Source organism: Xiphophorus maculatus, chromosome 17 (assembly GCF_002775205.1).
Source record: "Xiphophorus maculatus strain JP 163 A chromosome 17, X_maculatus-5.0-male, whole genome shotgun sequence".
Taxonomy (NCBI): Eukaryota; Metazoa; Chordata; class Actinopteri; order Cyprinodontiformes; family Poeciliidae; genus Xiphophorus; species Xiphophorus maculatus.
The window spans coordinates 3079082-3102039 of NC_036459.1; the positions used below are offsets into that span (position 1 = coordinate 3079082).

The 22958-nt window shown below is 38.0% G+C and overlaps 1 protein-coding gene across 1 annotated transcript in view; it reads right to left on the reverse strand.

Annotated features, from left to right (window-relative positions):
- Window positions 1-559: 559 nt before the first annotated feature.
- The window catches only part of LOC102228871 (receptor-type tyrosine-protein phosphatase beta-like), a 38626-nt gene continuing 16227 nt past the window's right edge, over window positions 560-22958 (reverse strand). The window contains exons 11-40 of the mRNA XM_023350032.1: window positions 21485-21751; window positions 21330-21388; window positions 20573-20777; window positions 20403-20500; window positions 19339-19504; window positions 19131-19261; window positions 18063-18210; window positions 17709-17981; window positions 16378-16532; window positions 16151-16301; window positions 15973-16073; window positions 14906-15071; window positions 14551-14832; window positions 13120-13398; window positions 11191-11340; window positions 10962-11101; window positions 10237-10367; window positions 10054-10160; window positions 9872-9977; window positions 9177-9257; window positions 8581-8598; window positions 8408-8489; window positions 8046-8136; window positions 6648-6724; window positions 6423-6557; window positions 5334-5456; window positions 4157-4320; window positions 3943-4078; window positions 3752-3872; window positions 560-2317 (exon numbers count right to left, since the gene is read on the reverse strand). Of these exons, the coding sequence (XP_023205800.1) occupies window positions 2295-2317; window positions 3752-3872; window positions 3943-4078; window positions 4157-4320; window positions 5334-5456; window positions 6423-6557; window positions 6648-6724; window positions 8046-8136; window positions 8408-8489; window positions 8581-8598; window positions 9177-9257; window positions 9872-9977; window positions 10054-10160; window positions 10237-10367; window positions 10962-11101; window positions 11191-11340; window positions 13120-13398; window positions 14551-14832; window positions 14906-15071; window positions 15973-16073; window positions 16151-16301; window positions 16378-16532; window positions 17709-17981; window positions 18063-18210; window positions 19131-19261; window positions 19339-19504; window positions 20403-20500; window positions 20573-20777; window positions 21330-21388; window positions 21485-21751 (4166 nt within the window). The 3' untranslated portion in view covers window positions 560-2294. The remainder of the gene's footprint in view (window positions 2318-3751; window positions 3873-3942; window positions 4079-4156; window positions 4321-5333; window positions 5457-6422; window positions 6558-6647; window positions 6725-8045; window positions 8137-8407; window positions 8490-8580; window positions 8599-9176; window positions 9258-9871; window positions 9978-10053; window positions 10161-10236; window positions 10368-10961; window positions 11102-11190; window positions 11341-13119; window positions 13399-14550; window positions 14833-14905; window positions 15072-15972; window positions 16074-16150; window positions 16302-16377; window positions 16533-17708; window positions 17982-18062; window positions 18211-19130; window positions 19262-19338; window positions 19505-20402; window positions 20501-20572; window positions 20778-21329; window positions 21389-21484; window positions 21752-22958) is intronic.

Genomic DNA, 22958 nt, shown 5'->3' on the forward strand with positions numbered 1-22958 from the left:
CTAATCAGTCAGTCTGTATAATACAAGATATTTTCTGTTTATTGCATCAAAACAACAAAAAAAACTCACTTTATTCATTCTTCAAACACAACAAGCAGCACATTTGTTGTAATTCCTAATAATTGGATTCTGAAGCTTATTTGCAGCAGATTCTTTATCTCTTGAGGTCAATATTTTAGACTTTACAAAAGAAAGATAAATAGGAAAATAACAGAAAAATTTCGACAAAAAAAATTCTGAAATGTTGAAATTAATCTCAGTAGACTTTTAGAAAAAAACATGAATATTTCTGAGTTTCAAAAATAAAAAGTTGTGATTTTTGAAACGCAGAAATTTAAAACTTTTTCTAGAACATTTATGAGCTTAATTTTAAAATTTTGGAGTTATTTGGTGCAAATCTACCCTACAATGTTCCTAATTCACCATCGTAAAGGTCAGAGTTGGGAGCTGGACTGAAACGGCGACCCAGGATGTTCAGAAAACCTGGAAAAAAGTAGATCAGAACCGTCGCAGCGGGTCGCAGAATACGTGACCAACTGGAAGAAAAACAAAGAGAAACTTGGGAATGGCGTCTAATTTTAATAAGCTTTATAATCAAGTTTACATGTTTCTGATGGCAGGTTAAAAACAGGTCAGTATTTCATATTAAAATACAATCCTTAAATCTTGTTTACAAATTTTTTCTATAAAAAGTCATGAATCAAACTGGAGCTTTTATAACTTTTAAAATCATTTAAAATGGCATTTCTATATATAAAAAAACACATTAAAAAAACCCATTTTATCCGATTCCTGATTTATTAAGATGAAACTTGAGGCGTTTGAAATTTTTACTGAAGATGTTTTAAACAGTTAATTTCTGAGGCAAAAAGTTAAAAGTCTGAAGCAAAAATCTAGCATGAAAACACAAATATAAACCCAGCAGTGGAAAACCACCATTACATCAATATTTACATACAGCATTGTGTGAGGTTCTCTTTAAATAAACAGCTTATATTGAGGAGAGAAAGTAGAAAAACAGGCAATTTATTTTCTCAAACACCTTCAGAACCATTTCTAACAACATTCTGATTTAAATTTAGCTTCTCTGATAAATTTGTGAAAACATGAGGTTAGTTTGGAATTTAAACAATGGACTTGTATTGATTATTGATCATATTAGGGTTCGGTTATTGGGTCAGAACCACCCGAACCAGAATCTGGTCTCAAAGCTTCTCTGTGTTGGACAGTCTGTGATGTCACCATCTGTCTTTTTAACCTGGTCAGATCACCATGGTAACAACAAGCTTGTTCAGAAGAGTAAAGCTGAGCTTTGACTGAGTCAAACAGTCACGTCGGCCATGTTGGGAACTAACATAAATCAGCATAGAGGAGCTGACAGCTATGATGTCATACCACAGGCTCCGCCCCCTTCACGCCCTGTCTACTCTGGGTCAGCTTCAACCCCACTTCCTGTCAGTCCTTGTAAAACACATGTAAGTTTTTACAGTTTCCTGTTTAGATTTTCAGATTAAAACATTACTGGTAGTTTTCTGGATAGAAAACTCATGAAAATAACGGATAAATTGTACAAATTTGTTAAATTACTGATAAATATCTATTTTTGTATTTTTAAATGTCAACACAAACTAACAGTCTTTTGAGTGGAAATGCTACAGTAATGCCACAAATCTAACAAATATTCCAGTTAAATTAATATCTAACATTCCTGTAAATTGAGCAAAGAAAAAAAAATAGAATAAACACCCAGTAATATTAACAGTTTTTATGTGCACATAATATTTTGTTTTACTGCTCTAATAATATTAAAACAAGCTGATATTAGATGGATAATTAGTCAGGCTATTATCTAGCTAACTTTAGTTTTTTTTTTGTTAGCCTTGTTTCAGCCAGCTGACCAGTAGTGTGCTGCAACAGCTTTCTCTGACTTCTCATGAAAAGTATGCTAACATGTAAAACAGCTGATTTTACGTGGCTCTAAAAGTATAATTATAATAATTTACAGCACAGCTTTTTAGCAGATTGACAATCTGAACTTGAAGGCATTTTAAAACCAATCGGTTTAAAAAAAACGACAAACTGGTTTTATGTTGTGTAAAAATGTCTTTTTTACAGCACATTTAACCTGAATCCTGTTGATGATGAGTTTGGTTTCCACGGTGATTTACCACAGTTAAAATGGTGGTCCTGACCAAAGAAACAGATTTTATTCAGCTGCTAACGTCCAACCCGTTACTGAACACGTCTCCATGGTGAGCTTCCTCTCTCCTGATTGGCTGAGCGCCGTCGCCTCGTTAACGTCCGTTGTAGATGAAATCTGAGGAGAAATAATGAAGATTTTCATGATGTTGTGATGAAAAATGAAATGAATTCATAAAGCTCAATAAGTTAACAGGAAGGAGGATTAGCAAAGAAATGTTCAATTTCTAATAAATCCTCCAATTTAAATTTTCTACCTAGTGCAGATTGTTAAATTAGAAGTTATGTTTCTTCTCAGAGATTAATTTGCTCGCTGGTATTTTCTAGTTTATATGAACTTTAACAGAAACCAGTGAGAGCTCCGTTAATGTCAGAAAGTCATTTTTGCTTGTTTTGTATTTGAATATCTCAAACTTTTCTGTTTACAAAAATATAAATTCTTAATGTTTCCCATCGACTGCAGCGAGTCGAGGGATTAAAACAGAAAACTGACATTTAAATCAGATCAATCACTTAAATATCAAATTAATATCTGGAAACATGACTGGAAGTGAATTCTCTATATTTTTTCTTTATTTATTCACAAAGCAGTAATTTAAAAAAACAGCTACTGATACTGAGGAGTTAGAAGATTATCTATTAAACTGATACAAAAGTTCAATTTTGAACCAAAGTTGCTACATTTGTTATATTTTCAGCTGCTGCAGTTTTTTTTTATTTTTTTAAACTTGTTCCCCTCTTCGCCTGTGGGGGCGCTGCATCAAAAACCTCTGAAGAAGGCATTGGGCTCAACTTCCTGTTTCACCAAATGTAAACAATAATGGAGTGGCGTCAAATTTTAAATGGTTGTAGGATTTCTCTTTTGTCTTTCTCTAAAGACATTTCTCCTGCTAGTGCTAAGCTAGCACGTTCGTTTTGGTTCTTGTACCCAGAATGCCCTGCGCTGTAATCCACTTCCTGCTCTGGTCCACTTGGCGTTCCCATATGCACTCAAGTCACAGCAGAACTGAACTGAAGGTTTTAGTCTGATCAGAGTTCAGGGCCTCAACAGCATCATTTCATTTTACTCGTAGCAACAGATCGCACATTTTATATCTGCTCTAAATTTTGAGACTAAAGATATTAAACTTACTGTAAAATAGTTACATTAAAATGCCACCACTGTGCATTTCAAAATGCAAATTAATTAGAACATATTTTCTTTTCTGCTACACCTTAAAATAAGTAAACATCCATAGAAGCACCAGTATGACGTAAACTAATATCTAATATTTATAATGTTACACACTTATTGTAGTTTAGGAATGATCTGCTTTTGACATGCTGGGATGGGGGGGCCCCGGATTAAAATCTGTTTAGGGTCCCAAAAAGGTTTGGACCGGCCCTGGTGACCAGGATGTGCTCCCCCTACAGGAACAAGCCGGTACTGATATTTTAAGTGTTTTTTTTAACACTTAAATGAAACAAAATCTACATTTAAATCGAATGTCATGTCTGTTTTAAGTGAAACCTCAGCAGTGGTGCGGTGCCCCGGTTCTGGTTCTGGACTCACCGCGGCAGTATTCTGGGTTGAAGTTCTCGTAGATGGGGTAGAGCGGGTTCTCCTGCTCGCTGCGGTGCTTCCTGGCTCGCAGCACGTCCCTCACACACTGATGCAGGAAGGCGTACTGACACTGAAACACACACCGGATCAGAACACTGCTGGGTTCTACGCTCAGCTACGGACTGGTTCTGGTTTTGTACCTCAGTCTGGACCATGTGCTGCCGGTGCAGCCGCAGGTCGAACACGCAGCCGTACAGGTCGATGCCTCCTTTGGAGTCCAGCTGCTGCAGAACCCGGTCCAAGGCGATAAAGGTCCCGGTTCGCCCGACTCCGGCGCTGCCAGAACAAAACCCGGTTAACGGCCCAGAACAATACAGTTCTGTTTAAACACCGCAGGTCCGACCGCCGACCCACCTGCAGTGAACAACGGTGGCACCAGTGCTGGGTGAGCGGTCCACGTAGTCCCGGACGGTCCGGACGAACTGGATCAGGGACTGGGTGCTGTCAGGAACGCCGTGGTCAGGCCACACCGTGTAGTGGAAGTGACGCAGCATCCGCGGATAACTACAGCTGTTCTCCTTCAGAACCAGGAAGCAAGTTCAGTTTCTGCTCTAGGATGGTGTTAAAGGTCAAACGTCACATATTACATTTCCCTCAACAGGTTAGGATACATCTGTGGCCTATACAAAACATGTTCATCACGTTATAGCACAGAATCATTCTTAGATAATAAGACTTCAGGGCGTTTTGTCACTTTAAAATAAGCTACTGCTGGCCACGACCTCAACTGAAGGTTTACAGTCATAGATGAAAATGTCTGCAAACTGATGGGCAATTATGCAACCGTACATCTTTGAAAAGCAGACATTGGGCCTCCTGCACAACCAATAAGAATGCAGGAAGCGGTTTCTAGATGGTAAGTCAACCACTAAACATTTTGTCTTTTCATACAGCGGTAAAACCAGTTGACCAAACATGCTAGAGCTCAGCAGGGGTTGCTAGGTAACGGGCAGAACTCTGCTCTGGTTGCTAGGTAATGTGTAGAACCAAGAAACATTAACTCATTGACAAAAAGCAGCTGATTCATTGTCACAATAATCAATAAATCACATCTTAAATTAAAATGAACTCAATAATTTCCATTTGCAGGATTTACTGTTTTTCTCTGGAAGATAAAACTCTTCAGTCTGGCCTCAACCAGCCCTTCATCTGAAGGATAATATTGTTTACAGTAACTTCATGATTCATTTTATTTAATGTTTTAGTTATTTGGTACATTTAAAATGTCTTCCAGTTCTAGTGTTAAATGTTCATTAGAAATTAAAGCCTATTGATCTTTGAGAATCTGTTCTTGCACTATTATTATGCCAACATTATATTACTAAACAATATTATTGTTAATCACAATAACCTTTGGGATAATTTATCAGTCAGCTAAATGTTATCATGAAAGACGTAGGTGGGTTTTTAAACTTTTTGATTGTTTTTAGAAGCAGTTTAACCAAAATAGAAGCAAAAAACGTGCAAAAAGGTTGCCTTTAATTTGTAATGAATTGTTTTGAAGTTGCAGGAAACCGTTGCTGAATCGTACCGAGATGATCTTGAACTCTCTGATGGTCCACTCCGGCAGGACGGACTCCGACAGCATCTGGATGACCAGATCGCCGTAGTACAGCGGCTCCTTGTCGGCGGGCCAGTACTGATCACACTTCACCTGCAAACAGAACGCCGCGCTAGTTCACCATCTATAGACCAATCAATGATTAATCGCTAACTGGAGCATACACTGAAAAAAGACAAATATTTCAAAAGGAATTTTATTATTTCTTTTGCATCTTTTAATGAATTTATAATATTGTATAAAATACGCTGAAGTGGTTAAATGAAAAATCTACAGAATGTGTAAATTTTTTATCTAGTAGAATAACTGATTACTAAAATAATCAGTAGCTGCAGTTCTAAATTCACTAAATCAGTTAACTAGACACAGTGAGATTTACAGCTTATTAAGTCCAAATGAATCCATTATTTTAAGTATCTTTAGCATGTGGTTGAGGCTCCTTCTGCATGAGCAGAAGGAGCTCATGCAGCTCCTTCCTTCTGCTGCATGATCCTTCTGCTGCATGATGCATGCTACGCTGCATCAATGCAGCGTAGCATGGAAGAGATCGGCCTTCAGGTCGGCTCATCTTTATGTCAGACCAATAAAACATTATTTTTCTACCACCTTTTTTTCTTCCACTCAACCTTCGGGCAATATACTTCGCTATAGCGCTCTTTTGAACATCTAGCTTCTTTAGCAAAGAGTTTTTGTTGTTTAACCCCCATGTGGCGAATGCTAAATAAGTTAAAATAAAAACACTGTCTTTAATAAAACAAACTCTTTCTTTGTTTATGCTTTTCCTTACTTTAAATAAAATGATTTGATGAGAGTAGATGTTTGATCCCAAAGGAAAATTAAACATCGTTGAAACTCAACATGGAATATTACATTTGCACCTCTAAATAAATCCATTTATTGGTCTCTGGATGCTAATAAATGGAAAATTTAGTGGAAGAAAAACATTTTGTGCTAACTGACCTGACTTGAACCTTAAAGGTATTTTTGAGTAGTAAGAGGAAGATGAGAGCGACCAGAACAACAGTCCGGATGACCTGCTCTCCATCGGCCTGTTCTTACCCGTCCCTTCTCCACACACTGCGTCACCATGACGACGTTGTGCACGCCATGCTCCCACACCATCCTCCAGAAATCGTCCTTCGTGCCCGGCAGCGGCCCCTGGGTGGCGATGTACTCCCGGCGGTAGTTGTTGCCCTGGAGGGACAGTGAGGACATGTAGATGTGGAGTGTGTAGGTGTGTGTGTGTTTGTATGTGTGTGTGTGTGTGTGTGTGCGCATGCGTACAGGTATGTAGCTAGCGTTGACGTAGTCGGAGCATGGGTCGTCCTCCAGATAGGACAGCTTCACCCGGGTGGAGTCGTCTGGAAACAGAAACAAACATCAGTCTGAAGCTGCTTGTTCAACATGAATGATAATTAATTAGTTAATTAAAACTGATTGGACAAAAATAACTAAGTTATTAGAAAACAAACTGTTAGTTTCATTATGAAAACATCTTTCAAGTTGGTTCAAAAATTAAATGTCATGCTACACACCACTCATCCAGCAGAAAACACTTTTTTATTTTTTGCAAGGCAACAGAAAATGTATCATAAGACTTCCTACACTGCAAAACTTAAAATAAGACAAAAGTAATTTACAAGTAGATTTTCAACAAGATATAGGAGCTTGATGTAAGTCAATAATCCATTGATATTAAGTGAAATAAAAATAAAAATGTCTTTTTAAATTAGCAGATTATTACACTTAATATTAAGGAATTATTGACTTAAAAAGGTTCCTATTTCTTGTAAGTTAGTTTTGTCTTATTTCAATTGTACCAAGATATTTTTAGTAGAAACTAGAGCAAAAAAAACTCTGTTTTTGCAGTGTGTAGCTCTCCACACCAAAGCAATGCAGTAACTTTGAGGTTTGAATTGTTTTGGAAATTATTTTAGTAGCCTGCAGGGGGCACTGTTTCACTTTTTCTTCTAAGGTTCATTCACACCAGCCTTGTTTAGTCCGCTTTAATCGAACTCTGGTTCAGTTTGATGGATATGTGAACACCAAGCAGAGAGACCGACCCAGAAGCAGGAAGTGGACTACAGCGCAGGGCATTCTGGGTAAATACAACTAAAACAAATGTGCTAACTAGCAATAACAGGAGAAATGACTTTTAGGTCTTTTACCAACAACAAACAACCACTAAAATGTGACCACACTTTTTTTTATTTACGTTTTATGAAGAACAAGGTTGCTCTGAGTGTCTTCTTCAGATGTTTTCATGTTTTCATATCCTTCAGTGATTCTCGGTGCAGCGCCCCCACAGGCAAGGAGGAAAACGGGTTTTTCAAAGGGTTTGATTTTTTTGACACATTGCAGTGAGAAAGAGAATCACAGCAGCTGAAAATGTAGCAAATTTTTCAACTTTGGTCCAAAATCGAACCAAAGTCACCAAACTATCAGGTGGAAAAAACGCAGTGACTATAATCCACGTGAAGTTAGGATTATAGTTGATGCACTGAATTGGGAGCAAAGGTCACGCCATCTCTTGCCAATAAGAATCAGGATTGAACTTGAATATTTTCTCTGTGCTGCAGAAATCAATTGTGTTATTTAGTGCTGTAGCTTTCATTAATTAAAGCTCTGTCCTGTTTGAATGGTAGGTTTCTCACCAGATGATGAGTTGCTGAATAAACTTACACGGCAGGATGTTGTTGTAGCGGTTCTTCCCGCGGTTTTCCGGCAGTCTGGCCACGTCCATCGTCTGGTTGCGGCCCACATCCTTCAGATCCTGCAGAAACACGAGATTCACTGTGCAGTTCTGGGTTTACTTAACACCCAAGGGAAATTACAATCTGGGCAGGGAAAGCTAAAAACCAGGATGAAGCACAAAGTCTAGAGCAGATCGGGATCCTGGTTCTGCTTACCAACCTTTCTTTAATGTTGTAAATACAGCCAAATTATTGAAATAAACTAACTTTTTAATGATTTACATCAGTAGGAGAGGATGGAAAATCTATAAGGTGAAAAAACAGCAGTAAACATTTCTCGTCTGAAATTACCTCAAACTCCTCGGACAGCAGGTAGTTGGAGTCGGCCTGCAGTTTGTTCAGATGGGACTCAAAGTGGCACGCTTTGACGGGACTGGAGGAAGGAGGGGAACATGTGAACAACATGTGAACAACATGTGAACAATAATCTGCGGCTTCAGCCTCAGATTTACAGAGAAGCTCACCTGGTGACCCGCCGGTTACTGCAGGGAAACAGAAAACAGTCAGTTAATGTTCACAGAAAAATACACAAATATATTTATTGTATCGTTTATCAGAAATGGTTTTTTTTCCACAATATACTTCAATATATGCCAATAATTCTTAAATATTGATGAGAAAGATTAGCAGATTATTTCACCTATGAAAAGGGAAAAATGTCTTATTATAAGTGAAATAATCACCAGAGAATTAAACTTTTTATGAATATAAATGAATTATTTTCATAAAATAAGTTACTTATAAGTTAGTTTTGCCTTTTTTTAAGTTTACTAAGATATTTGCACTGGAAACTAAAGAAAAATATTTGGTAAGATTTTGTGGAATAAACATTGGAGAAAATATCTAAATATTTTCTATGGAAACTATGGAAACGTGACTGTTTTAGTTTCACATGGTTCAATTTTTTTTTAAATCTCCCACTAAACTCCTTTTGCATCCAATTATTTATCTATTACAGAACCGGACTCTTATTGGAAACTAATTCTTCACAGCCTCACATATCGGACGTGGGAGACGCTGGAAATGTTCTGCTGCAGAATATTTATAGATGCAGACTCACCTCCTCACTCCCATATACATCCCTGAAGCCGGGACTTCCTTCCACATACTCATCCTCACCACCGGGTTCTCCTGCACGGCCCTGCAGAACCAACAGAACCGGGTCTTTAAAATGCTGCTTTTTGCTCTTGGAGTGACAATCACAACATGTTTTACAGCTATGATTAATTTTGATTAATAAATCTAATTTAGTACTTGATTAATTGCTGCCTTCAATATTCAGACTCATAAAAAGAACAACTGCTAAAAAAAATAGCAAAATAAAAATGTGGACATTTTGAATTTGAAAAGTAAAAATTTTCTAGAAAAAAAAACAATTTTGAGACCAATCTAAGAATTGTTTTAGAAAACAAGCCAGGAATTTTCTGACTTTGAAAAATTGGTAGAAAAAAAATAATTTTGATAAATTCAGAAATCTACAAAAAAAAACATGAACAAGATTTTTGATTTTGAAAAATTGCACCAAAAATTCAAATTTTTTAGATTAATCTGAGGAATTTGAGAAAAAAAAATTAAATATGAGTTTGAAAACGAACTAAAAAATTTGGGGAATAATCTCAAAACTTTTGAAAAAAAAAAAACCCAGGAAATTTCTGAGTCTGAAAATTTGCTAGAGAAAAATAGAATTTTGACATAAATCTCAGAGATTTTCTAGAAAAAGAAATGGAAATTTTTACATTTTTGTTTTTCACTCACACTTTGCGCAGCCGCTGCCTGTAGGCCAGCAGGGAGACGACGGCCACCATCATGCCGATGAGGAACATCCCGGCGCTCAGGCCCTCCACCACGCCCCCTAGAGGCTCTGGCGGGAAGAGGCGAGGTTGGAGTGAAGCTTCGGGTTCGGACCAAAAATGTTCCAGGTGTTAAGCGTTTCTCACCTGCATGCGTCCTGAGCGGCGACGACAGATACGTGTCTGAGAAGAGCGGCTCGGCCACTTCTCTGTGGTTTTCATCAAACAGTTTGGTGAAGGCTCGCACACTCAGCCTACACACACACACACACACACCTGGTTATCACTGGCCGCCTCCTGCTGCCTCACCTGTCTCTGCCTTCTGCTCACCTGTAAGACGTTTTAGGTTTCAGCGGCCCGTCACAGAAGCCGCCATAACCAAGGTACAGGTCGTCGTCATGGTAATGATCGCAGGCTCCGCCCAGCCGCTCTCCACCTGCACCCAGATTCACCTCCACCACCTGATCAGGTAACGAATAATTACTATCTAAGGAATACATTATTGATTATTTTTAACTGATCGACAGAAAACAAATCATTCTGTCCACTTTTACACAACAATTTAATCTTTCAATACACTGCAAAAACACAAAATACAAGCCAGGTATATGAACTTGTTTTCAGTAAATAATTCTTGAATACTGATGAAAAAAAATACTTGTTCCACAGGCAGATTATATTTCACTGATAACAAGGAAGTATGCATTATTATGTATGTACGTTTTATATTATTAATAAAACAGGTTTTTATTCATATTCAAGAATTATTTACTGAAAACAAGCCTTTTGTTTCTTAAAGGAGTACCTTTCAGAAATTTTAATTAAAAATTGGGAATTTTTTGAGTTTGGAAAGTGAACAATTTGCTAGAAAAATCTCCATGTTTTTTCCTCAAATTTCTGAGAATGTCAAAAATTGTCTTTCTGGCTCATTTTTAACTTTTCCAACTCAGAAATTTTCTTGTCTTATTGGCAGTAGTTGTGTGTCATTTCTAGTGTACCAAGATATTTGTTCTAGAAACTAGACGATAAATACTTGGTGTTTTTGCAGCGGCTACCTGTCCGCCGGCGCTCTCTGTGTCCTGAGGGCATCGGCTCGGGAAGTACGATGTCTGATACGCTCTGACAGAGGAATTGCTGATGTAATCGCGATATGATGGCATCGGGTGGCGCTGTTCCGGTTGCAGATTTTCATTGGCTGTTGAGATTAACGAGTAGTTTCACTTCTTGTCACAGAGGGAGAAAAATCTGAGAAGCGTAAAAGCAGCTGTGGAGGAGTTTCCGTACCATCTGACTCGGCTACGATCACAGAGAAGTATCTGATGGCTCCGTTAGCGTCGCTGAACCAGGAACAGTTGAAGCGGAACAAGATGGAGGACGACGTCATTTTGGACGACTTCTCGCTGACATGAACACCGGGCGGCGGGAGGGGGGGACCTGACAGAAAATTCATTCATCACCCAAACGTTTAAAAGCGATTCTTCAACGTTTACATGAAAACGGCTGTCAACAGATGTACAATTAGACAACTGTGCATCTTTGAAAAGCAGAAATGGAGCCTCCTGTACAACCAACAAGGATGCAGCAAGTGATTTCTGGAAGGTAAGTCAACAACAAAACATTTGTCTTTGCCATTGTTGCAGCCATTGTTCAGCACATAAAACCACAGTAAAACCAGCTGACCAAATGTGCCGGAGCTCAGTTTGGGTTGCTAGGTAACGTGTAGGTAACAGCGTGTAAAATATGACTCAACAATTGCAAGGTTTTTGAAATGTTTCAGTTTCCAGACACCAAAAAACATGAACTTAGTGCCAAAAAATAAAAACAATTTGCGCTTTGTTTGTTGTTAGAAGCAGTTGAGACCAAAATGGAGGCATAAAAAGTGAATTTTGCATAATATATCCAGTTTAAATCAATATAATCTTCCCCACGGATTCTTCAAACTGCTGCTGTGTAGGTTAGAAACTTCCAGTGTTATCTCTTCTTCTTCTTCTTCTTCTTCTACTAATGTCTTTTTTTCCCAGTGTCCTCGTGTCAGGTTGATTTATGGTGTAGCACAGGCAGGAAGTGGAAGAACAAATAAGGAAGAAAAGGTTGGAGAAGAAACTTGTGTTTTGGGTCACACTGACTTCATCTCTGAAAGGTCAAAGAGAAATAAAATGACTCATTGGTTATTAAGAGCGCAGCACAACAGGAAGCTGCTCAGATAGCAGGAAGTCCATGTGACCTTGTTAACCGTTAATTAACTTAAGCCAGGAAGGTTTTCAGAAACGGAAATCTGCACTGGAAGGAATGTCAGGAATTCTGCTCTGACCTAAAAACCTTCAGAAAATAAGAAATCTGTTCAATTAATTCTACTAAATAAATTATATATTGTTATATTATGTATTGTAGCATTAGCACAGCTTGTTTATAGCATCTATTAACATTTTCTTATTTTCAATCTGTCTGTCTTGTCGGCTATAAAGGGTCGCATAAGTTTTTTCTGGATGTACTTTAGTAGTTTAAAACTTCCAGCAGGTAAGGTGAAAGAGACAATTTGGGTTAAAAAAATTGGTCAGTTTTTAACCGATTTCTACACATCAATGGCTTATTAGGGTGATTTTAGAGTTAATTTGAGAGCAAAAAATCAGACATTTTTAGATTAATTTCTGAAATTTTCTAAACAAAAACAACTTTGAAGTTTTCTGAGACTCTAAAAATGTAAATTCTCAACTTTTGAGCTAAAAAATTTAATTTATTTCTAGAAAATTTCTAAGATTAATCTCAAAATTTCTGCGTTTTCTGTAGAAATTTACTCCTTTTTTCCCTTGTCTGTATCAACCCAAATAAGCTGTCATAGTTCTAATCTATATTAATACCAATTACTATATCTGGATGATTATTTGGTTTTAGTATTGACTATATCGAAGGATTAATTATTTTTAGCAGCTTCAAATCTCTAGTTAATGTCGAGATTGAATTTGTTCAAACTGTAATTCCTCGTTAATGATTTACACTTTTACCATTTAGATTTTTATTCTTTCCAAAAACTAAATGAAATCCCAGAAAGTTCTTCAAAGTGCCAAAAGGAGAAAAACAGTCTAAAGGTTGGAGCTCTGTGTGTGTGTGTGTGTGTGTGTGTGTGTGTGTGTGTGTGTGTGTGTGTGTGTGTGTGTGTGTGTGTGTGTGTGTGTGTGTGTGTGTGTGTGTGTGTGTGTATGTTTTTAAGCTCACGGTCAATCATGGTGATGGCGGTCTGAGTCGCCGCTGGACTCGTCTGCCCGGCTGACGACACCCTGACCGTCACCGCGTACTTCCTGAACGCATCCAGATGGTCCAGCGTTACCGCGGTGACTCCGCCGGCCAGCCGCAGGGTCGAGGTCAGCTCCCCGTTGTCGTGGCGACGGCATTCGACCTCGTAGGAGTCGAAGTCAGCGAGAGGTGGCGTCCAGGAGCAGGAGAGGGCGGAGGAAGACAGAGGGAAGCAGTGGATGGACCGCAGAGGAGATGGACCTGCAGGATGGAGTTCTGATAAGTGTGGCAGAAAGGTACTGGTTCTGACTGGACTGTAACACAGCTGATTGTAACTCTGTAATGTTAAAACATTAAGATAAAACCTGATTTCTTTCTTCACATGACATGTTGACGTTCAGAAGTGACATAAATCTGCTTCTACAGGCCGACCAGAACAAACTGGGTCGGATTTATAAATACTTCAAATGTGTCCCGGATTATTACTTTTATTTATTTAATTTTATTCCTTGCGGCGATCACTTTGATCCCTGCAGTCAAAATCTCACAAACACACAGAATGTGATAAAAAATGGATTAAAAAACAAGCAGCTATTACTCTGCTGCCACCTGGTGGCCAACCTGAAAAATGTTTTTCCATTTTTATGATCTTTCAACTAAAGCAGCAAATTAAATTTTATATATCGAATTCAAAAATACTTTATTGATCCCAAAGTGAAATTAAATGTTGTCATAACTTATATTAATTCAATGTCTTCAAATTATTGTTTATTATTGGTATAGCAAAATAATTTCATAATTTTATTTAATTTAATTTTAAACCCCTCAGAACGTTAGTCTATTTCTAGAATATGATTTGCTTAAATATTTTAAATGAAATGTTCGCACTTATTGAATAAAGTTGTCTAAAAGATAATTTTTTTTTCAGCAAATAAATGCTTGTTTTTCCATTTTTATTTCTTTAAACTAATGAAGCACATGAAATGTACATATTATTGATATGTCAAAAATAACTACATTAATTTATTTAATTTCTGCATTTTTTTAACCACAGTAAAAAGTCAGTCCGTCTCCAGAATGATTTGTTTAAATACTTTTTTCATCTATTACATACAATTAGCAAAAACTTTGTTTTTCCTGCTTTTATGACCTTTGAACTAAAGCAGCATATGAAATTACTGATATATATTGAAATAATTTCATTATTTTATTTAATTTTTGGAAAAAGAAAGTTAGTCTATCTCCACAATTATTTGTTCAAATATATTTAATAAAATGTTTTCATTTAATAAATAAAATTAGCTAAAAAAAAACAAAAAAAACAAAGAAAGCTGTTAGTTTTCTCTTTTCCTTTACGTATTCTTGGTTTGAGCAGCTTTACTTTTAACAGTAAATTTTACTGGCTCCGCCTACTTGTTCTGACGCTCTTCTGGATTGGTTGGCTGCTGGCCATAGGTCCGCTTTTGGCTCCGCCCCCGCTGACGGTCGTCACGGTGAAGTTGTACTGTCGTCCTGGAAACATCCCGCTGACGATGCGGCTGCTGAGGTTCGTCTGTGTGACGGACAGCGGGTCGTCTGGCGCCCACTGCAGGCTGAAGTTGTCATAGTCCCCGGAGGCGGGGCCAGACCACAGCAGCTCTACCGACTGATTGGTCGGGCCAGGTCTGACGGACAGGTGGCTGGGTGGCTCTGGAGCTAACAGGACAGAAAAAATAAACCTTAAAATCAACAAATTAGCTTTTTATATTTGTTATTTTTAATGGCTTACAGGTTCGTCCAAATCCTGAGGCACTATTGGTCAGATCACCGCTGTGAGTGATGACATCAGCGCGATACAGCCGGCCGGCGGTCAGACCGAGGAAGGTGTGGCTACTGTGCTCCACCCCCAGCATCTGAGTGTCCTGAGCGGATCCGGACAAGTCGTACAGCAGAACCTTAAACCATAAAAACAAATAAAAACTGCTGCATCCGTTTAGGGAAAATTTATTTATTATATTCAGATTTTTTTCCAAGAATTATCCCTTTTTTATTTGTAATTTATACATTTGTTTTCATTGCAACAGCAGCAAATTGAACAGATTCTAATACAATGTAATTTTAAATATCCTATTGGAAAATTTAACTTTTAAAAAAAAGACTAAATAACATCTAAAAACTAAAAACACATGCATTCAAAAATATTTACTTAGTCTTAAATACATTTTTGGGGAACATATTTCAAAAATCATAATTGTAATTAAATAATTGTAATCCAAAATTTAAGAAGCCCAAATTATTGAGCATTTCAAATAATAAAAATATAAGGTCACCATGATATAAAGTAATAATAAAAACAGTAAAGAAAGAGTTAATTTCCACCAACAAACTCAGAAATTCTGAGAATAAACTCCAAAACATTTAATGAAAGAGCAAGGAAAGGAAAATCTGTGACTTTCAGAGCTCAGAAATATTCTTGCTTTTCCAAAAAAAATTATTTTTATGGCTGAAATTTACTTTCTTTCTTTATCTAATATAATATGCTATCAAAAAATAATCAAAACTATTTAAATGTGGATAAAATAAATCTTGGTTTAAGCTCATATAAATAAAAATCCGTTCCTCTGCCTACATCCTCCAGACATAATATCTACTGATGTTGATGTGTCTACAGTGATACATAATTTTTATTGATTTTGATAAGGACAAGTTTATAGTAAATTAAACTAGCTGTTCACAAAGTGCTGCACATTATAGGAAAGTTGAGCGACAGGAAAAAGTGCAAAAGCAACAGACATTCAGGAGAATGTGTTTAAATGTTTGGATTTCTTTTATAAACACCAATCAAACTGTGTTTACCTGGTAGCTGCTGCAGCTTCCCGCTCCTTGCTGCCAGCTGACCGTCAGCCTGTCGCTCCGTCCAGAACTCTGGACCTGCAGAGCCGACACCGGAGCCGGGACTGCAGATGACAACAGATGAGGAGCGTTAAAGTGAAGACAGAATGAGGGGACAGTGGGACTCGTCATGTCGACTGACCGGTTCTGGCGAGGACCGACGAGTCGCTGCTCATGTCGTGGCTCCAGCTCACCACCAGGAGGCGGTAGAGGCTTCCCGCTCTCAGGCCTGAGAAGACGCAGCCGTCTGCAGCTGGACCCACCTTCTTCCTGTCCACCGGCTCGCCAGCGGTCTGAAAGCAAAACAACATGGTGGCAACAGGAAGCTCTGAAATGAAGCTTCACTACAGAGCGGAGGCGTCGCCTCACCTGCTGATGCTGCATCCTGTGATTGGCAGTAGCCTCAGAGACGCTGTAGAGCAACAGGTCGTAGGCGTCAACATGGCCGTCTGAGGGACGCCAGGAGAAGCTGAGGGACGTTGTGTTTGCCATGACGATCGTCAGGTTTTGAACAGCAGCAGGACCTGAAAGGGAGAACAAAACTCACTTTAACACCTTTAAGAATCAAATGTAAAAAAAGAAAAAAAAAGTAGAAAATATTCCTGCAGTTTAAGAGCAGAAATAAAAAATAGAGTTTAATATTTTGTACTGTTAAATTATCAAAGTTTCTGAACTTTGGGTGTTTTCCCTGAAAGTCCAGTTTGATTCAGTTTCATTTTGGACCAAAGTTGTAACATTTGTTCTATTTTCCGGTGTTCCCCTCCTCGCCTATGGGGGCGCTGCAGCAAGAACCACTGAATGAAACAACATGGCGACTGGAGGATTTCTCTTTTGTCATTAGCAAAAGGATGTTATTTACAGATTAAGTAACTAATAACCAGAGAGCAAAAGTTGATTATTAGGAGATTTTCTTTCAGAACTTCTGGTGTTCTGGGCTGAATATATCTACAGATAAAGTCTTTTTTTTGTCTTAATTCCAAAATGTTTATATTTTTCTACCGTTTTGGATTAATTACTGTTGTGAATCTATTGTTCTTCTAGCAAATGACCATTTTTTGAGTTAATAATTAATCATTTACTAAATTAGTTGATTATTTCCTCACCATTAATCCAATGAATAGTTTGAGCTCTAATATTTTTGAAGATCACAACATTTGAAAATGTAATAAAAATAAAGATAAAATGTAAGTTTCTAACCTTTAAAAGGCAGTATTATGTGTTTTCCAAGTAACTATGTTACATTAAATTGATATAAAAATGCTGCATATCAAATATAACTTAAAAGAAATTTTACTTTGTAGTTTAATGCCTTAAAATTGGGCCTCTGTCTCTTTAAGAAACTTCTGTTTTTCTGAAACCGCCTTCAGGATGTTATCACAACATGGCTCTTTTATTTACCCTTTAACGCTTTTACCAGCATTTCACTGAGAAGTAGCTCCTATAATGAGATCTAATTGCTGCTGACTAGTTTGAAGGAGCTGAGTGGGGGAGGAGCTGCACCTCGAAGGTGGGGCTAGGTCCAACCAGGCGTTTTGCGGAGCTGAATGGTTGCCATGGAAATTCTCAAACAGGCATGAAAGAATCAAGGCAACACTCCAGGTTTGTTTTAGATGAGGAAATCAGATTATATCATGATGAAAAGATAAAAACAAAGCAGATTTTACGTGATACTGCCTCTTTAAAAAAGGAAAATGACTCACGGGTTTGTCCTTCTGCTGCGGCCGCCTCCAGCGATGTGACCCCGCCGCTGAGCGTCACCAGCTTCACCCGGTACCTCTTCCCAGAGGTCAGACCTTCCAGCTGCTCGCTCTGACTGTCCTCCGCCACCAACCGGCTCCTCACCACGCCTCCCGCTTCATCCAGCAGCTGCAGGCGGTAGCCATCGAATGCGCCGACCGGACGCTCCCAGCTGACGGTCAGGCTATGGGTGGTGTGTCCGTTATCGGCCTGCAGGGCGGTGACCGCTGCTGGAGCTGCAGGAGGGAAAACGAGCAGTGAGAAGGAAAATCCAAGGTGGTTATTCATCGTTACGAACAACTCGACAGCAGCGTTACCTGCTCTGCCAGACGCTGTGTTGCTATTGGTCAGCGTCCCGCTCTGTGATTGGATGGAGACCCGGTAAGCCTGGCCTGGGATCAGATCTAAAAAGTCGAGGGAAGAGATGTGTTTGGGGACGGGACGAGTGTCGATGGAAACGCCATCCTGGAAAAGACAAAAGGAGAAAATGTTAGCATCCATCTTCATCTGAAAACGAAGACGCTCCTCACTGCAAAAACACAAAACCTTACCAAGTAATTCTGGTCTAATTTATATGTACGATTGAAATTCATAACAAGCAGTAACTCAATTAATGACAAATGTTCATGATTTATTGTTTTCTCTCGTTCTACCAAAAACTGGAGGATAAAACCTTTCAGTATGGAAGGACAATGTTGTTTATAGAGACTTTTTTTTATTTTGTATATTTAAAATGTCTTCCAGTTCCAGTGTTAAATGCTCATTAGAATTTAATGTTTATTGATCTTTGATCATGTTCTTGAATTATTATGCCACTACTACCATTAAATTACTCAAAAATAGTCTCAAAATAACAATATCATCTTTGACAATTTATTGTCCAGGAAAATTTGTTTTTGTGACAAGTCTCCTTGAAATAAGACAAGGCTAACTTACACTTAGCTTTTCAGTAAAATATAGTTTGTTTTAATGCAATAATTCTTTAATAAATTGGTAAGATACTAGTTCCACGGGTAGATTTACTTACAAAATGAAAAAAAAAAGATCAACCAGTGAAACTAGTACTTTTTAAAATTAATATTAATGAATTTTTAATCAGATCTGATTTTAACTGATATTTATTTACTTCCTTTTCTAAAAAATTGACAAATAAAAACACGTCTAAATAAAATTAAGTTTGGTAAAAATAATAAAAGCATTTTAAACTTGGCAGAAAATACCAAAAACTAATAATGACCAAGACATTCATAATTTCAGCTACAACAATTCCCCCCGAAAAAGAAATGATGAATATGGCTTTACTCTCGAGAAAACAAATTCAATTAATCAATAATATGGATTTAATTCCCACTCCTACAGGGAGAATGTGAGTAAATCCGTCTCACCATGGGTGACAGAGACACTTTGTACAGGTCCAGGTCTCCGGGTCCCGATGTCCAGGAGAAAAGCAGCCCAGCGCCAGAGTCCGTCCGGCCGGGTTGGGGAATCAGCCTCAGGTTCTTTGCAGCGCTGGGAACTGAAAAACAGAATTTGTTTTTATAAGATCTGGACTCAGATTTGTTTTATCAGGAGAGACAAAGACTTTGGTCCCACCTGTCCGTCCCTCCATCACCTGGGCGACCTGAAGAGGCCCGCTGAAGGTGGACACCATGATCTTATAGAGGCGCCCCGGGGTCAGAGAGGTCAGCAGGTGATGATGCACGTCGCTGCCCAGCATGGCGGGAGGGAAAACCCGGGTGTCGTTAAAGAGCAGAGTCACCTGCAAACAGGTGAAATGACCACTGGGTTAAACTCCACCTTAAACAGGTGATTCAGGTGAGGTTGTTTGTTCACTTTTCCACAGTAAAGTTCAAGCACTTTCAAAGTAAGTTTCCAAACTTTTCCAGCACCACACTTAGACAACATAAATATACTAAAAAGACAGTCTCAGTTCACTATTATATGATATAATTTATTACTGTTATTAAGTTTGTTCGTGATAGTAATTTACATTCTACAGCAGAGACAAATTAAACTAAATTATAACCAAATGTTATGTTTTGAAATGTCTTTCTTACACTCTAAACACCTGACTAGTCTCAGAAAAACATTACTTTCAGAAAGAAATCCCCTATTTTTAATAACATATAAAATATAGGATGATCAATAAGTGATTGATCCATTAGGACTAATAAATCTTCTTTACACTGAAACAATCCAAACAAACAAACCTACTCAAATTAAATGGTAAAACACAATACAGAAAGAAAGTTACAAAATAATCTCTAAAAAATATTCTTGTTAAGTTTTATGTATTTTAGCACGTAGAAATAATTGTAGTAATTCTGGCTGACTTTAAACAAGAAAAGTTTAGTCTGACTTAACTTCAGACAGAGAGAAAAAAATTTGTGTCTTTTTATGTGTATGTAAAAGTGTATGAAAATAACTGGTTTCATCTGTAAATAATGTTTTAAAAAATTATTCTTTGAATCAAACATTCAACTGCAGTTCATCGCAAAACTGTGTACTTTCCAAACCTTGAAAACACAGAATTCAAGCATTTTCATGGATTTAAAGCACCTGTGGTTGTGGTGAATCGGCACTAGATGAATAATGTCAATCATTGATAAAATGGTGAAGATGTTTTATTGTTTAATAGATGCTTAGACTGAACTGACCTCGTAATGGTCGACGTCTCCGAGGGCGGGGCTCCAGGTAACGTTCAGCTCTGATGTTCCTGCGTTCTTGACCGACAGATTCCTCACAGCTGCAGGAACTGAAAAACAAAACCGTCGGTGAGAAACCATACCAGCACCGGTCCGGTTCCCCTCCTGAAACTCCAACTCACGAGTTCGTCCGTGGGTGGAGATGCTGCTGACATAGCTGCCGCTCCATGTTTCCACGGTGACGGTGTAGAGTCGCCCTGCCGTCAGAGACGAGAAGGCGCACTCGTTGTGTCCGGTGGGGACGCTCTGGTTCTGCAGGATGGTGTGGTTGTAGCTGATCAGAACCACATAGCGGTCCAGATCTCCTGCTGCGTGATGCCAGTACACCTGCAGACAGTGCAGGAGTTAAATCACCTGTCTGCTAACAGAAACACCAGAAGGTTTACACTGTAGACAGCTGCAGGTCTGTTGGCCGCTGAGTAATGTTCCTGCTTTACTGCAACAGTTTAATCAGTTACAAATGTAGCTTTAATGCAAAATTACAATCAGTTCAACTTGCAGCTTTATTGCATTTCTTTAGCATCGAAACTAAGGAAATGTATCTTTGTTGCAGCAGTTCAATCAGTTACAATTGCTGCCGCTTTGTTGCAAGAGTTTTAGTTACAAATGTAGCTTTGTCGCAATATTACAATCAGTTAAAATGTTGCAGATTTATTGCAACTTTTCAGCCAGTTTAAAATGTTGCACAGTTTTGCTAAATTAATGGTATAATACCGTACTTTTTTTTTGTTAAAAGTTGTTTATTTTGCCTAAAACATCTTTTGGAAATAAAGAGTTGGTGACATTTTTAAATTTTTTATTAATTTCTGTTTACCAAACATAAATTTGGTAAACATTTACTTCTTTCGGGAAAAAGTTTTTTTTGTTTTATTGTCTCACCTTGAGGTAGTCGTCTCTTCCAGCGTGAACGGCGTTTGGGTTTCCAGCCGTCGCCGGTTCTGTGAGACGAACACAATAAACCCAGATTGGTACCTTAAATAAAACAAACAAAAAAAACAACAACAAACATGTGAAAACATCCAGGAAAGTCTCACGTGTTCGAGCCTGGACCACAGTGGAGTTCTCCAATCCGCTGCTCCTGGTTACTATGACGACTGAATACAGGTGTCCGGCCTCCAGCGAGTTGAAGGAGCACTCAGGCGGCGAGGAGCTGGACACGGGAAGCATGTGGACGGTCCGCTTCCTGTCCTCCAGCTGGACCAGGTAGCTGTCCACCACGCCATCCGCAGGTAGCCACGAGACGTACAGAGCGTCTGACCTGCCACCGTTGGCAACCGTCACCTTGGAGACGGCAGCTGGCGCTGAGAAATTACATCAAATAGAAAAAGACAGTGGGAAAACCTGTCAACAAAACTCAATCATGTTCCAGAATCTGAAGGATCAAATTTAATAAACAATTCATTTTAAATATGTTGGACATCTCAGATGGTGGATTATTTTTCACTATGAGAATCCAGTAAACATTTAATAAACATCAAAAGGCTCAAACACAAACTGGCAAGAGAATATGAGCTCAACTTGTCAATCGCAGTTATTCCATCAAGCTTTTATTATATCCACATATAAAAGTAACACATTAGAAATTCTACACAAAATCCGCAATTTTGCAAAAAATTTTTAAAATTCGCTTGAGATTGTTTTCGGTTTTCCGAAAAAGAGTTAATGAGGAAAAAGGAAGATGAAAAGTATGAAGGCATATTAGGACCATAGAAGATAGGAAAATAAAAGGAATAGTAAATTTACATAAAATAATCTTAGAAATTTTCTAGAATAAACAAGGAAGGTTGAGTTTCAATAGTTGGGAATTTGCCAGAAAAACAAACAAAAAAAATTGCATTTTCATAATTTGAAAAACAGTAAGGGCAATTTTAGTTTGAAAAGTCAAAAATTTGCTAGAAAAAATTCTGAAATTAATCTAACAATTTCTGAGTTTCTTCTAGCAAATTTTTTACTTTTTAAATTCAGAAATGTTCTTGTTTTTTCAATTAAATTTCTGATTAATCTCAAACCGTATAAACCAGGTCATGGAAACGAGCAAAATTTACTTTTTTTTTTCTTTTTCACAATTCTTCAAAAGTTTGCTCAAAATTTACATAATTGCTAATAATTGTTTCCTTTTCGTAAATGGGGTTTTATAACTAGAGTTAAGTCGTTATTATTTTTTCAGATCTCATGTTCGATTCCCTAATTTAAGATTAAATTAATCAAAAATACTTGGAAAAACAAAAAGTCTGAAGCCTTAAAAGGGAGAGTAAAGACTCATTGGTCCTCACAAACCACAAATACAGGTATACACACACAAATTTCCTGCCAAGAAAATTTATTGTATGGACACAATTTTTCCACCTATTGTCAAAACATTGTAGTGTGTGTGCGTGTGTGTGTGTGTGTGTGTGTGTGTGTGTGCGTGTGTGTGCGTGTGTGTGTGTGTCCTGGGAGTGTCTTTGTCCTTGTGGAACATTCCAAGCTTTCTTTTTTAGGCACGTCGGACATTGTTTTAAGCAGTGC